General features: G+C 31.5%; 1 protein-coding gene across 4 annotated transcripts in view; it reads left to right on the plus strand.

Annotated features, from left to right (window-relative positions):
- The window catches only part of LOC132722683 (dehydrogenase/reductase SDR family member 11-like), a 40,796-nt gene that overhangs the window by 9,926 nt on the left and 13,908 nt on the right, over positions 1-16,962 (plus strand). For 3 of the 4 annotated variants that reach the window (XM_060707205.1, XM_060707203.1, XM_060707202.1), the window contains exon 8: positions 7,696-7,816. The exons of the other annotated variant lie outside the window; for it this stretch is intronic. In XM_060707205.1, coding sequence (XP_060563188.1) covers positions 7,696-7,737 — 42 coding nt within the window. In that variant the 3' untranslated portion in view covers positions 7,738-7,816. Of the gene's footprint in view, positions 1-7,695; positions 7,817-16,962 lie in introns of those variants that run through there. 4 annotated transcript variants of the gene reach the window in all.

A 16,962-nucleotide genomic window follows, 5' to 3' on the forward strand; every position in this document is an offset into this window, starting at 1 on the left:
GATTCTGGAAGCACAGAAGGCTGTTTTACTCACAGACTCCCATATTCCGGAAAGATGGAATCCACCTTAACCACAATGGACAGCGACGCTTTTACAGGTCCTTGAGACATGCCATCATGTCAGCTGTTAGATCGGTAATCAAGGATCGGTCGTAGGGGAGTATTGCTAATTTTTATTTTTTTGGTATATTAGTTCATCATAAAACCTGTCTGTTGATAAGAAGTGTGGAAGGGAATAAAGCCAGTATAAATAATATGATATCATAGAATAGAATATTATAGCTTGTAGAGTCACTATATTCATAATATTATTTGTGTTATCATGAAGATAATAATTACGGTATAGTCTTTACAGAGACAATTAACTTAATTATTGTTGTCTGAGAGCCATTGGGCTATAGCAGAAATTTTATAAATTTTTATAAGCCATAAATAGTCTTTAGCAAAATTTAAAAGAAAAAAAAACAACAAAAAACTCCAAAGTGAAATATAAACAGACAATGATCACAATCACTTAATGTCTACCATTATAATGTTCAATTGTTTGAAACACTTTCTGTGCATATCACATTAAGCACAGATCTTTAACTTTATTCAAATTATTATGTTTGTTTTCTTTGAGCCATTGTGCTTAAGCACAGCTATATTTTCTGTGAGCCATTTAGCATTAGCACAGGTTTTTATATTTTCTGCAAGTCCTTAGGGCTTTAGCGCAGGCTTAAATAACATGTTTTCTGTGAGCCATTGAGCTTTAGCACAGGTTTTTATATTTTCTGCGAGTCCTTAGGGCTTTAGCGCAGGCTTAAATAACACGTTTTCTGTGAGCTATTGAGCTTTAGCACAGGTGTGTATATTTTCTGCGAGTCCTTAGGGCTTTAGAGCAGGCTTAAACAACATGTTTTTCTGTGAGCTATTGAGCTTTAGCACAGGTTCTTATATTTTCTGCGAGTCCTTAGGGCTTTAGCGCAGGCTTAAATAACTTGTTTTTCTGTGAGTCATTGGGCGTTAGCACAGGTTTTTATTTTTCTGCGAGTCTTGAGGGCTTTAGCGCAGGTTTTTTTTTTTTTTTTTTTTTTTTTTTTTTTTTTTTCCCTGTGAGCTTTTGAGCTTTAGCACAGGTTTTATTTTTCTGCGAGTCATTGAGGGCTTTAGCGCAGGTTTTTTTTTTCCCTGTGAGCTTTTGAGCTTTAGCACACAGGTTTTTATTTTTCTGCGAGTCATTGAGGGCTTTAGCGCAGGTTTTTATTTTACTGTGAGCTTTTGAGCTTTAGCACAGGATTTTATTTTTCTGCGAGTCATTGAGGGCTTTAGCGCAGGTTTTTTATTTTTCTGTGAGCTTTTGAGCTTTAGCACAGGTTTTATTTTTCTGCGAGTCATTGAGGGCTTTAGCGCAGGTTTTTTTTTTACTGTGAGCTTTTGAGCTTTAGCACAGGTTTTTATTTTTCTGCGAGTCATTGAGGGCTTTAGCGCAGATTTTTATTTTTCTGTGAGCTTTTGAGCTTTAGCACAGGTTTTTATTTTTCTGCGAGTCTTTAGGGCTTTAGCGCAGGTTTTTATTTTTCTGTGAGCTTTTGAGCTTTAGCACAGGTTTTTATTTTTCTGTGAGCTTTTGAGCTTTAGCACAAGTTTTTATAATTTCTGCGAGTCCTTAGGGCTTTAGCGCAGGCTTTAATAAATTGTTTTTGAGCAATTAGTCTTAAACATCATTCTAAAAAAAAAAAAAGTTATTAATGACTGGACCGCCATAAATTTATGTTTACTTACTTAATGTGTGAATATATCTTTTTAAATAGCATAAGCACTTAGGTTATGAAAGAGGAAGATAGAGAAATTGTCTGTCTGGCAGTAATTTGTCATGGTCATTAATGCCAGATGCAAGATGCCTTGGAAGTAAGTTAGGGTCATAAAACTTTGTTCATGCTTAATTCAGTACCCCTGCAGAGATATTGGTATCATCAAACAGGATAATAGTAACATTGAACTGTGAATTCTTTGATGTAGGCATTGATATACATTCTCATCCCTAAGATGTCCATGCTTTATTGTATTGCTAGCTAATTACTTTATCAGTATGGTTAAGCAAATGGAAGTAAAATGATCATAAACAATAAAAGATAAAAATAAATAATAATGATAATAAATATTTAAATACAAAAGTAAATAAATAAAAAAATGAATACATATTAAACAAGTGAACAAAGTATTAAAACTTAATACATATCTATATACAAATGTATGTATATATTTTGTTATATAAGTAAATAATTAAAAAAAAAAAGAATAATATAATAAAATATATATATATATATATATATATATATATAATAATAACAATAATAGATAAAAAAAAAAATATACATATATATATATATATATATATAAATGTTATTAATTAATAATAGCCAGAATTTTAATGGGTGGTATCTCTTATATGGCAACATGAAATTAAATTATTAAAAACATAAGCATATATTAATTAGGAATTAAATAAATTATGGATTTATTCTTATTAAGAAATTAAAGTGTCACTATTTTTAATTTAAATATTTGCGGCAAAGGCCATGCCTACAGTGTCATGTACCAGATTATCTTAATCTGGTACTATTATAATAGTAGTCAGTTCCTAATGAATTGATATTTAATGTTTCAGCGGCAAAGGCCATGCCTCCATGTCATGTACCAGATTATTATATTAATCTGGTACTATTATAATAGTAGTCAGTGTTTTTGATTTTGTTATGAATAACAAAACCTTAAATAAATAAAATATGGCAGTTTTATTATAATTATTATTATTTTATTTTCGTATCAACTGACCGTTATACTTCAATACAATTACTACCGACATACATATCCGCTATGTAAAACAACAGTTAAGGGAATATACCTTTGAAAATGAATTTATGTTTTTGTTTGAAAAACAAGGTACTTGTTCTCTCTCATTTATTTTACAGGAGAGCCTTGAAGAGAATCTACAAACTTTGCTTACAGCTACTAGTAAATACAAAATTATGGAAGTACCAGTGTACGAGATTATACCACAAAAACATTAAAGAAGGACATCCACATACAGGGAATAATTAGTTGTTATAAAGGAAATAAAACCTGAACATGACCACAAACAATCTGACGGATGGAACACTTAGATGACTGTTCTTACATTCCAGCATTTGAAAAAAAAAACAAAAAAAAAAAACGATTTCTTCAAAAATAAAACTGATGCAAAAACAAACCGACTCCAAATATTTCAATTTTTTAACATTTCTTGAGTGTGAACCATTTCATAAATCTTTCATATAAGTACATGATAAAATACATGAGGCACCTTGAGGAGTTTGACAATTTTACATATCATGTATACAATATCATTGGTGAGACTTTCTGGATTTTGATTACAACTTTAAGACACTGACACCTGATCTGTGATATCTTGTGAACTTTACCCACTGCTACCATATTGGGGTGTATGGTAATAAGTAGACAATTCATTTAGACATAAATTTAAAAGTCGAAAGAGTATTAATAACACACCTTTTTTTTATACTGACAAACTCATATTTTATAGTGACTGATTGTCATAATAACATAATAACAATTTAGTTAAATTTCAACAAATGAATTTTTTTTGTAATATTAATTATTTGTTGGAAGTTCTCGTTGCGATATCGGCTACAAGTTACATGCAAGTTTGATAATTTACATAATTTAGCATATACCATTGCCTGCCTGCAATGCAGAAATGATAATCATTACAATGTTACATAACACTGCTGATAGGACTATTGAACACATGCAATGTTAGTTAATAGGTAATCAATATCACTGTAGTGTAGCGTAGTTTAAGTACCTGTGTTAATTAATACCACAAATCGTAAAAGTAACAAATCGTATGGATGATTTTATAGGCATTTAATAGGTCCATTTGTTAGACTTATCAATCTGAAACTTACTTCTGAAGCATTTAAAGAATTATATTCATTTAATTCAGTACAACTGAATTTATAAGATGGTAACGATTATGAAAAATTACAATCCTAGCGTGTGTTTATTATTAACGTCGAAAGTGTTATTTACATTATATGTTATTCATTTAATCACGAGTTTCTTTATAAATTTTAGAAATACTATACATTGTTATTTTAACACATATTTGTTGATAAATAAATGTGTTGTTTTATTTACGACACCATTTAAACATATTGTGATGTATTCTAAGTATATTAGCAATAATATGCGTTATTGACGTTAAAACATTCCCTAAATTGACTACGTATGTAACACAGTGATATTGTGTCTATAACACATTTCTAATTTGCAGCATCATTGTGTATGTTAAATATGAGATGCTAGAATGAAAGATATAACTTTTTGGTTGAAATTGATTTAATTTGACAACATTGTCAAGATTTATGCATTAACGATTTACAAGTTAATAGATTTTAATCTAATAGAGTGAATATGTGAGCATTACGATAATCCCAGTTTACGACACTAGTTTAACATATGGGGGTGTATATTAACTACATGTATGTGTTGTTTAAATATTAATTATAATGTATACATTAATTATAAAATTTTATTGTATTTTATTTTCAAACTATGCATCCTGTACCTAATAAATATGTTGTTATGAGACAGTACTTGTTTAGATATTAGTTTAACATATTGGGGCGTATGTTAAATATGTAGTGTTTAAATGTTAATTTTAACTTGTAAATTGAATTAACAATTACCTAAAGTTTGTATGTTCTTTTCGAACTATGCATTCACTTAAGGAATAAAATGTCTTAATAAATTAAATCACAGTTAGACTAGTTTAACATATTGAAGTACATGTATATGTTAACTATATATTGCTGAAATGTTAATTATAGCTTATATATTGAATTTAATTTATCAGTTTAACAAATCAAAATGTTTTTGTAGTTTAACGCACAAGAGTGATAATAAACTATGTATAAATAACACGTTAATCCTAACTTTATTTTGAACTTCATGTTTACTTAAGAACAGTTTGTGATAAATATACATTGATAAGATGAGATAAGATAAGATCTGTTTATAGTGACTCTAATTTTAACATTCTTGGTTTTATACTAATAGTGATAGTAAGTGTATTTTTATATGTATATACTTTTATATGTAGACAACAAGATTTTTCATAATTATCTATATTTTTGTCTGTAAATTGTAAAGTAATCTTTATGTCACTATTCGTTTTATTAGTAACCATCACCAATTTCTTAAAGATATGTATTTCAAGCTTATACTGTAACGTTAATTAATCTGTTCTATATGTCTAGAATTTACAACTGATTATTTTATATGTCTGAAATATATACAACTGTATATTTCTTTGATCTTATGACAGCACAATAACAGCAGGAGGCGCGCAAATCGTACACTTTTGGACTTTTACCTATATAAGTTTCCTTTTGTTTTTGTTTTACTTTCTAATTTTGCATATTATCATTTTGTACTCAAAATGCATTAACTTAACTTTTATGTTTAGCAGCCTACTTACTTGAAGTAAAGGGTTTGTAAAATATTTTTCAAGGATGTAGCCCTACATCAAGTGGTACTAGACACAAGATAAAAGGGCACAGGTTTCCAGACTATGGTTTTTCCTGGGCGAGTCGACCACGATTTGAAAAATATTTATGATCAGTAGTTTATATGATATATACAATATCTTTATATACAATATTATATATACAATATCTATATTTTTACATACATGTGTAAATGTGGGTGTTTTTGTTGTCCAACTTTGTGTCATTTTTATAAAGTTTGTTACAATTGTTGGTTTTTGTTGTTCGACTTTGTGTCATCTATTATAATGTTTACTACAATTGTTTTCTATATAAAAGCGTATTTGGAGTTTATTGGTTAATCTTTTGATTATATCATAATCTATTATTAGACAATAAAGACGGCCGGTATCATGCTGAACATTGTTTATAATGATGCAAAGACTTTATTGTTAACTAATTTAAAGACTTTTAGTTGCTGGTGTAATCTGGACCAATCCATTATTAAAATTGTTAATACCATTATTAAAATTGTTAATATTTTTGTGGCATATCGATCCTGGCAGTCAACACAAAATGTCAACATTTTGATTTGTACATAATGAACATCACTTGCTTGGGCTGGTGACAATAGTTATAATATTTTGTGTATATGTATTCGGGTCACTTGCTGGGGCTTGTGACAAAGGATATGTTTGATTATTATTTCATTAAATATCATAGGTTGGTTAGCTTCAGTTAAAAAAAAGAAATAATAATAAAAAAAAAAAAAATAATAATACCATTAACCAATTTTTATACCTTCGGGAATTCTCTGTTAAATAAGCCCTTTATTGGTTAAAGTTTCAAGATCATTAACCTTGGTCTTCTCTCCTATGCAGTGAAATGTGGGGAAAAGCTAGTCTAATTCTAGCTTTTATGGCGTTTTTCTTACGAAACCCTCACATTTCTTACTATTATAGTAGAACTCGATTAATTATTATTCCTACATGTGTATTTTCTATATTGTATTAATTTGCATAATATTGATGTATGTACTATTCTTTGCACATGTTTAAGTATTGTTGGTTAAAACAATAAACAGAGGCCATACCTTATAGTATGGTATGGCCATTAAACACAATTTGATAGTTTGTTATTCCTCGCGTGGCGGTTCATAAATATAAGCTATGCCGAATAGCATCAGCGAACTTTATGCGCCGCCACGGGAGGTACGGGTTTTAGCCGTTCGTAGAGACGGCTGAACGGATAATAGCCCTACATAAAATCGTCTTGAACCAGTTAGCAATTACTAAGAAGCGTAGAAAGAGGAAGCAAACATTTTACCCTCCTCCACCCCCTTCACCACAACAAAATTTTAAGGGTCTCAGTGTAACCCACATATTTCAGTGATTGTTAGAAAGATAGGCAGTTTTTACTTTTTTATACATGCAATACTTTCTGTAACACTTGTAATGTTAATGATTATGTAAGGGGGTGTTTTTCTTATGAACCCTTCGCATTTATTACTATTATAGTAGAATTCGATTTATTATTAATTCTACATGCGTATTTTCTATATTGTATTAATTTGCATAATATTGATGTATGTCCTATTCTTTGCACATGTTTCAGTGCGTTTTTCTTACAAAACCCTCACATTTCTTACTATTATAGTAGAACTCGATTAATTATTATTCCTACATGTGTATTTTCTATATTGTATTAATTTGCATAATATTGATGTATGTACTATTCTTTGCACATGTTTAAGTATTGTTGGTTAAAACAATAAACAGAGGCCATACCTTATAGTATGGTATGGCCATTAAACACACAGAGATCATGGAAATTACAACATCTATCCTCAGCGCAAAAACTTTTGGCATTAGTTGTCCCGTAGGACAAAAACAAACACCAGCAAATACATGTATAATAACATTGAGATTGAACGTCTTTTTTCTTCTAATAGCGCATACATTTAATGGAGCAAATAAAAACACTTCTTGCAAGCTTTCCAACATAAGCGAATAATATGCATATAAATTATGTTGGCTTCTATGGTCTATAAGTATTACTAAAAATATTCTGAAAAAAAATGTGATTAGAAAGTATAGATAAGTCCTATAGTTTGTAATTAATATTTTTGTCACGCGTTTGTAAAAATAATCTGCTTCTGTTTTCAGGTTCACGACATTTTAGTTCGACCGACGGAGTGCCCATACTAAAGGAGAAATAGTTTAATGAATTATTGAAACTAAAACTATGTCTCCATGTTATTGATGGAAATAAATACATCAGAATCAATGGTTTTTCGTTTCGTTTGTTTTAGCACCAGCTAAATATTTGACATTTTACATCTGATTACAAATGTTTATACCTTGATATCACTACAGTAATAGTTATAGTACATATTAAAACGAGTTAGTTACGAGGATATAACACTGGCTGGGGCGACATCAAGGGATGTTTCTGCTAAAAAATGGCGAGGCCGTTAGGCAATAACAATAAATGCAACGTCATCTCACATTATCATAGCCCGACAAAAAGGTACATTAAAGTGGATTGGTCTACAATAGATACGTTTTCTATAAGAATTTCAAATATTGATGAAACCAATAGAAATATATTATTTGGATATTCTTATGAAATATTTCTGTAACACCAAATGTTGATATAGTTCTATAGGGTGATTTTGAATGAACATATATATGATGACTAACACTATTGTACTAGAACACTATTATCTGCTATATATTGATATATCATATCGATTCATGTACATGTATCTTACATGTACCAACAACATCCATATATAATTTTTCGTGGTTTGTCTTCACGTATGATACTGAATAATACCAACATACTTATTTATTTAAACAGTTCTTCCATTACAGACCAGTTCCCTTTAACCTGGGTTCTTTGGGATTTGATATGCTAACGCCGCTACAGTTTCTGCACAAGAACTTCTCAGGAAACTGTTTTACAATGGGAGACACAACCTGCTGTCCAGATAGGACCTAATCTATCATCTTACTCTGCTTACATAAGGTCCGTAGAACATAGTACATAGAATGCCACAGATCTCTACTTTACATTTTATTTTTCCTTACTTAAGGTGACAACGGAGTCAATTATCACTGAAAATACCTAAAATGAGATTTTTTGCTTAGTAGATTTATCCATCTTTTCTGAACACATTCGTGATTTAATTTTGGAAGCAGTTAGTCCAAAAAATGTGTTTTTAAACGTTTTAAAACGGTACCTGTACCATTTTTATCTGCTATTCGCATAACCTGTCAATTATCGATAACGCTCCGCCCCCTGTTGAGGCATCAATGAGGGAAATGGGACCGGTCCATACTGGTCCATACTACTCGTAAATTCATGTATCGTACAAATACCGAATGTCGTCTTCCTTTTATTTAGCCTTTTTTATAAAATAAGAAATTGTCGGTCAATGTACGTAACATAATCTATGAAACATAAATAATTAAGCATAGCGGCAAATCGCACGACCACGGGGTTGATTAAAAATATATTTGCTAAAATATCCATAATGTGTGAAAATAATTTGTCTGTCCCGTTAATCTGATAGATATTACATTGAGTTTATGGACTTTTGTACGGATTCAAGGGATTGCTTTACATTCAACCTCGTTTTCTAACAATGTCAAGTAAAACAACAACAAAAACAGACAACATTTTTTCATGTGAACGCCTATATGACTTGTGGTAAGGTGTCCCTGACAAATTTCTAAACCATTTTAGGTTGTCTAAGGATGATTATTTCTCTATGAATCAATAAAAAAAAGATAATAAAATATATTATCTGTGAATGCTTTGAATAAATTGTTCGCCAGTAAATTGAACACAGTACTAATAAACCTGGGACAAAGTATGGAATTTATTGTATATCCCAGTAGAAACTGGATCTCTATGCTGTGCTTAGATGCATAGATGATATTCATGATAATAGAAGCCAAGAAGGTCAGATCATAATGATCGAGTGATACCTTTTACTTCTATTAAAATATTTGAAACATTTATATCAATTTGGAGGAAAAAATATATAATATCCCGTTCTTATTTGTACATCTACCATGGACTTTAAAAGACCGTCAGAAGCTCAGTTTTTTGTTATTTTAATTTATATTTTAACAGAATTTCATAAACGAATACACAGAGTGACACGGGTATAATATAATAATAATGCTGATGATAATAATAATAAACTTCAAAATACTCCGCTAGCGGTGCGCAAATACGTTCCATTTCCCCCCACCGAGTGCCTCAAATTTTACCGAGAGTCACGTGACATGTGCGAGCGATACCAGACGGACGGTAAATCACGTTATAACGGAAAGTGTCTGTTGTCACCTTAACAAGTTACTTTATATAGCTTCAGTTGATAAGGACTTAAGTTGATCAGGACATTGAAATATGTTGTGTTAATTGCATAGAAATGAAAAGCTTCAAGGCTTTCAGTGTCTATCACAGTAATTGGTTTCGTTCGTAAACACTTGAGAATTAAACAAAACTGACAAAAGCCGAAGTTCCAAGAGGCACAAAACTGGGGTAAGTATCTCGAAGCTATCGTTATATTTGCGTTTACGAACGTGCTAACGATTGACGGAGGGTTGGTTAACGAGAGACTAGCGCGGGTATCTCGAAAGCAGTAGTTAAGCAATCGTTCGTTGCTTACTCGTTAGTTATTAACGATTGTGTTGTGTTATCATTTGAATACATGTACCGCGAAAATTGTGTACAGCTCTTGTTTATATTCACCGAATCATTAGTTTGCGTAGACAAAGGTGAATATAAGGTTACGATCATGCTAAACCGGAACACAATCACACGACACATGCAGGATCCGCCGGTCTGTCGTCTAACAATATAGACTTGTTTTGCGATGAAAATCCCGATTGCCTTGATAATATCAATTGTGATAGTGGTAAACCTACGAAAACGGTTCCTTAAAAAAAAGAGAACAGTCATTAGAACTACCCCTGTTGAAAGTTCCAATGAAACACTACAGGCGTGATTTAAAATGAGGGGCGGGGCGGGAACTTAACATAGAAACTGCAATACTAGAAACAGAGGAAAAACGACTGTATATAGAACCGCAGAGACTGAAGATTTAGCAGCAGCGGCTGCCAGTGTAGTCAGATATTTTAAACACTTAACATAGTTAAAGCCAACATTCTGGCGGAGCTACTTCTCAATACCAGTCAAAAAATCTGGGGGCAGATAACCATCCCTCATTCTTCAGGCTATAGCAACATGTTGTTTTAGGGTGTAAGTATACTGTCAATATTCAAATTTGAAAATGTTGCTTTCATTGTTGCTCTCCGTTTGAGTGAAATATGGACTATATTTTCACGAAACATAATAAAATTTTACCCTTTAGACAAACATATGTACAACAACTCTTTCTAAAATCCCACTTGCTACACAGCTGCAAAGACGCCATGCGCATTACAATGACGTCATAAGCATAAATATATGTTAAATATGTAAAGTCGATTTTCATTGGATAATCATGACGTTTATATTATTAGTTATAAAGATTATTGACAGGTAATATTGCCCTATATAAACGACTGTTTGGAAATATAACCCGACCCGCTAGGCGATGGTTATATTGCCTACAACCATTTAACATGTCAGGAATATTTATAACGAATTTATAAAACCGCGAACTTCCCTTTTTTTGAGAAAAAAAGTGAGATTTCTTAGAAAATTGCCAGAAACAGTGTATATAAAACTATAAAAATGTCACGATTCTCCAATGAAAAGTGACGTGACAAACGTGCAGTATTATAAAATCTTAAATAATACTGCACGTTTGTTACTGCAAGTTTGGTACGTCAATTTTAATTGGCGTTTATATAGATTATATACACAGCTGCTGTCAATTTATCAAGAAATCTCTCTTTTTTCTGCAGTATTGTAAATTCGTTATAAAGATTTTTAACAGGATATATGGCTGATATAATTTTGTTTGCAATATAATTCTCACTTGGCGGCTCAGGTTATCGTTTATATACGGCCATATAACCTGTCAAAAATCTGTATTACTAAAAATATACATGCAGGGGGTCGAACGTATAGCGGTGCGATACTCCTTTAAGCGAGGTGAATTCATGCGATACGCCCTAATGGCGAACGGGAGCGAAAACGAAAGTGGGTATGAGCTTCTTTTTTCCAAATATTTGTTTTCTATTGTAATTTTTTGAAGAATAGCATTGTGCATGCTGATCAAAACTTATAATTGTGCATGATTGTCAAAATAAAATACTAAATTTTATAGAATTGAGGAAGTTATTGAGGTATTTGTTGCTGCAAATTCAATCGTCAACCTGATATGCACATGCAAACGAATAATGTATCAGTCGTTTTAAAACGAGATATTTGATTAGTTTAAGTCCCAACATGTTTATTTTTGAAAACAAAACGATATACAAGAGTAGTTTTCCATATCTATCCGAAAATATATAAAATATTTCCAGTTTTTTTACTGTACGCCTAATAGTTGGTCCAATAAACCAACTGTACGCACAAATGTTGGTATGTTTTTCTGTAGCAACTTCCTCCATGTCCTCATTACAGTACATTCTTATTCAATTTTGATGAAAAATCAAGTTTTGAGTTTGTATGTTAATTATATGAAAACCACAGTGTCAATTAAAACAACAGTGTCAATTAATGTATTATACTATAGTATAGTTAATTTAAACATTCTTTTCCCACAAAGGTTAATCATTAAAATGAGATAAGTTATGCACAGAAATTTGAAATTCTATCAAGTAATCAATAGTCACGATAATATTCGTTTTGTTTCTTCCATTTTTTTTACAATGGAACTTGAAATTAAAAAAAAAATACTGGTTTGATTTCCTCTATGGATTGGATGTTATATATTATATACAGAGCACACCATTGTATTTCAGTAATTCTGATGTTTGTCATTAGCTCTGTCGCTTTGAATATATAATTATACTACTCCATAACCAGTGTATATATAACAGCTTTGTGTATTTGCTTATGAAAGCATTCATACTTTTAGTGATTTAACATATCTGCCAGTAGTTTTACTTTCAAAACTGGCTTTCTCTGCAACATTTAATGTATAGCATAACCCCTAACTTTTTTGTAAATATTCATTTCCACTAGGAGTTACTCTTATTGTTAAAACAAGTGTACCAAGAGATTTGTACTGTTACAGGCCAACAGCACTTTTTAACAGTATAAAATCTGGGCAAGTGTTTTTTTATGTGAATAAAAGTATAATAGATAACAGTATCTGTTCGGGAAATAAAATAAATAACCCACAAGCGTTTGTGAGTAACAGTAAAAATATCAACCCTCTTAAAAAACTGTTTCCCTCGGCTAACACCTTGGCTAACAGTATTTTCCATGGGATGATATTTTAACTGTAACCCACAAACCCATGGTTATTTATATACTACTCCATAAGCAGTGTGACTCAATCTAATATTATATACTCAAAAGCTTTTTTGTTTATTTGCACATGTGTCAGCATTTGTACTTGTGGTACTTAATTACCTATCTGGCAGTAGATTTGTTCGTTAATCAATTTGTAATGTTTTAATTGCTCTGCAACATTTACAACTGTGTATTTGCACATGTGAGCATCAGCTGTTCCTAAGAAAGACACTGAGCTGTTTGGTGTCCAATGACAGACTGAATTTTGAAATTGTAGCTTTGTGTTTTTTCCTGACAGGCCACAATTATGTGCACTACAAAAATAGCCTGTTCTAAGCAAGATTTTAGAAAAGAATTTTACCACCTAAAGATTTTTACCACCTGGTTCTCAGTCTCTATCTCTAGAACAGCAGTGAAATGTACTTTCAATGTAGTTTATAGGTTGTTTGAAATGTTCAATTCTATTTATAATATGAAAAAACTATCAGTTTGACAGCAGCATGTACAAACGATCTTAGAACCTCATGAAGTAAAACAGCCCTTATTTCACATATTAACTGCTATTTTTCTGAAATGTTCTGCTTTGAAAGTGAGTTAATTTATACAAGATTTCTTAATTCGTTTCTTAAATTCATTCTTACATATTTTGGTCAAATTCCTACTTTTTATCTAAGATCTTAGAGTAAAGGTTACTTCTTTCCAACTCCTAATTATCACAGGGTAATTATTATTAATTATTCAAACACCTATATAGATGGTTATACAAAACTTTTATTTCAAGTAAATCTTTAAGGAAAGAAGAAGATTTCAGAATTCCGGAAATGGGCAAATATATGGTAGATATTTTAGTATAATCATAGGAAAACATGTACAGCAGATGTGATAATGAAAAATATCGAACCTTTAACAGCGTACAGTTATTTTATCGCACCAAAATTCAGCGTACACTTAAATATTTTGACCAGTAAGCGTCTATGTATATCGGAGCACAAAGGTACTTGCTATGCAACTCAATTATGATTACTCTTATAGAATAAAGAAGAAAAAGAAATTAACTATATTAATATAAGCTTGCATTAAGCGATTTTATTCACCGACCCAAAATTAGTTTCCGTCAGTTTACCTTCAATAACATTTTTAGTTATGAATTTAGGCCTCTGTAATTTTGATGAAATGTCTGTCGGTCCTATCTTCACATCCTCAATACAAAATATGCAATTGTAATCAAAGATTTATGAAATACTTAATAAAAAACACTCACTCTGACGTGTGTTTACATAGGTAAATCCGCCATTAGGGCGTATCGCATAAAATCACCTCGCTTAAAGGAGTATCGCACCGCTATACGTTCGACCCCCTGACATGGCTGCTGTTAATTAATATGGATAAATTTTCATTTTGTTTTAAACAAAGGATGTTTGCTGTATAATAAATTAAAATATAACGAGTTAAATTATAACAACTGGTGTTCGCGAGTGAAATATTTGTTGACTATGAAATGATAAACAAACAACATTTCTATATATTACATCCCTTTTTGTGGTACCCGTTTTTTGCAGCTGACGTAACGCACTTTTCTTCATGGTGTAATTAAAACGTCACAGTTTACTTTTCGAAATATAATTCTGTAACAAGTTTGAATTTTGTTGAATTTTCAGCATGATGTATGCATATATTTATTTATATTTTCTTGTGCAAAATTACACATTACGGAGATTATTCCTTTCGCTGTTTAAGTTATGATATGTTTTTTTTTCATCCGCATTCAAATATAAGTCTTAAATTAAACTGTAAAGAACCTTTACTGTTTACATATGTTTGATATGTGAGAAAAATTTTGTTTGTTTGGATTTTTACGGGTCGTCAACACATAACTGGCCATATCGTGCCGAATGCTATAATAGGCTTAAAATGTTATGTAAAACTTTGTAAATGACAATAAAAATGAGCCAATTAGATCCAAGAATACAAGTTTATCTCTTTCAAATAATCAATGATATTTTTTATGGAATTGTATTAAAGAGTTCTTTGAGTGAATTTACACAATAAAATCTATTACGGGCCTGTGAAAATTCATGAGAAAAAGAAATACAATACTATATTTATGTCGGTTCATCATTTTTTATCAATAAAATGATATAATTCTCATTTTTTATGTACTTTAAAATCGCACCTTTCTTACTTTTGTATCAAAATGATAGTAACGAGAGCCTTACGACACCCTCTAGGCATCCGTTAATAATTGGACATGTTAACGATTATTCGTTAATTACGAGAGCGTCGAGATAGCGGTGAAAACCTTAACGAGAGGTATACGATAGTCGTTATGCTAACGATAGCTTCGAGATACTAACCCCTGTTCCGTTAATTTGTAGTCGTAAAATTGTTCTACTTATATTTTTGCATAAAATCTGCGCAAGCAGGTCATCACGTAACCGCGCGCCTTTATAGCATTTTTTTATGCGTGACTCAATATAGCTTATATACGGAAGAGCATTAGTGCCAAGTGTATGTTTTTTATTAACTCGAAATTTCGAGTTACTAACTCGAAATTTCGACTAACTAACCCGAAATTTCGACTTAATAACTCGAAATTTCGACATACTAACTCGAAATTTCGAGTTACTTATCTCGAAATTTCGACTTAATAACTCGAAATTTCGACTTACTAACTCGAAATTTCGAGTTACTTATCTCGAAATTTCGAGTTACTTATCTCGAAATTTCGAGTTACTCACTCGAAATTTCGACTTACTAACCCGAAATTTCGACTTATTAACTCGAAATTTCGACATACTAACTCGAAATTTCGAGTTAATAAGTCGAAATTTCGGGTTAGTTAGTCGAAATTTCGACTAAGTAACTCGAAATTTCGACTAAGTAACTCGAAATTTCGACTAACATTGCACGACTTTTATTGGTTGCCGGTGAAAGCAAGGATTGAATTCAAGATACTTTCTTTAGTGTGTAGCTGTTGCACATTGAAAGAGCACCTTTAACATTTATTTGACAGAGCAATTTAATAGGGTCAAATTGTCCATATGTTTCGCTTATTGTGGAGGGGGCGGGGGTGTAAAATCACACTTTCCACATTTCCGTGTTAACCGGATGTTTCTTTTTCTTAAGCACACATACAACCATCATGTGGAGAAACAACAAGTCCAAAACCTACCCTATTGTAAACTGTGCAATATCATGTGTTAAATAAGTTTTAAATGGCGTGTATACGCCAGTTAGTCTGTCACGTTTCTTTATACTAATAATGTTTTTGTAACATTATTCATTATTTACTAATACTTTGATTCATATTGTGTTGATAAAAGTTGATAAAAGTGGAGCTTGTTGTTATATATATGATTGGAATAATATAAAAGCATCCGATTTTACAAGAAATATAGTCAGTCCAACAATTTTGACAAAGGCCTCAGCACGCCCTATTTTGGCCACGCCGCGATACTTTCCTCAGATGTCCCACACGTGAAGTATAGGAGCGTTTTATTCACAGGGATGAGAAGAATATGATTAGCGAAAAGATATGTTCGAACAGATAAAACGTGTGAAGAACGCCTGAACGTACAAATTAAAGGAAGCCTTGTGTTTTTTTAGGTCGGATGTGTACATGCCATTACTAAGTTTAAGTTTCATTTCAAAAGTTTTTGTCCAGGCACCCGTTCTTCCATCTCCATCGTTCAACGGCACTCCCTACGATATCTTATATCATCTAACTAATAACTTTACCATTCTTGTAATGTTAATAAGTCGAAATTTCGAGTTACTAAGTCGAAATTTCGAGTTACTAAATCGAAATTTCGAGTTACTAAGTCGAAATTTCGAGATAAGTAACTCGAAATTTCGAGTTAGTATGTCGAAATTTCGAGTAAATAAGTCGAAATTTCGGGTTAGTAAGTCGAAATTTCGAGTTACTAAGTCGAAATTTCGAGATAAGTAACTCGAAATTTCGAGTTAGTAAGTCGAAATTTCGAGATAGTAAGTCGAAATTTCGG

The sequence above is a fragment of the Ruditapes philippinarum genome, unplaced genomic scaffold (genome assembly GCF_026571515.1).
Source record: "Ruditapes philippinarum isolate M1 unplaced genomic scaffold, ASM2657151v2 ctg4044_1_1_1_1, whole genome shotgun sequence".
Lineage (NCBI taxonomy): Eukaryota > Metazoa > Mollusca > Bivalvia > Venerida > Veneridae > Ruditapes > Ruditapes philippinarum.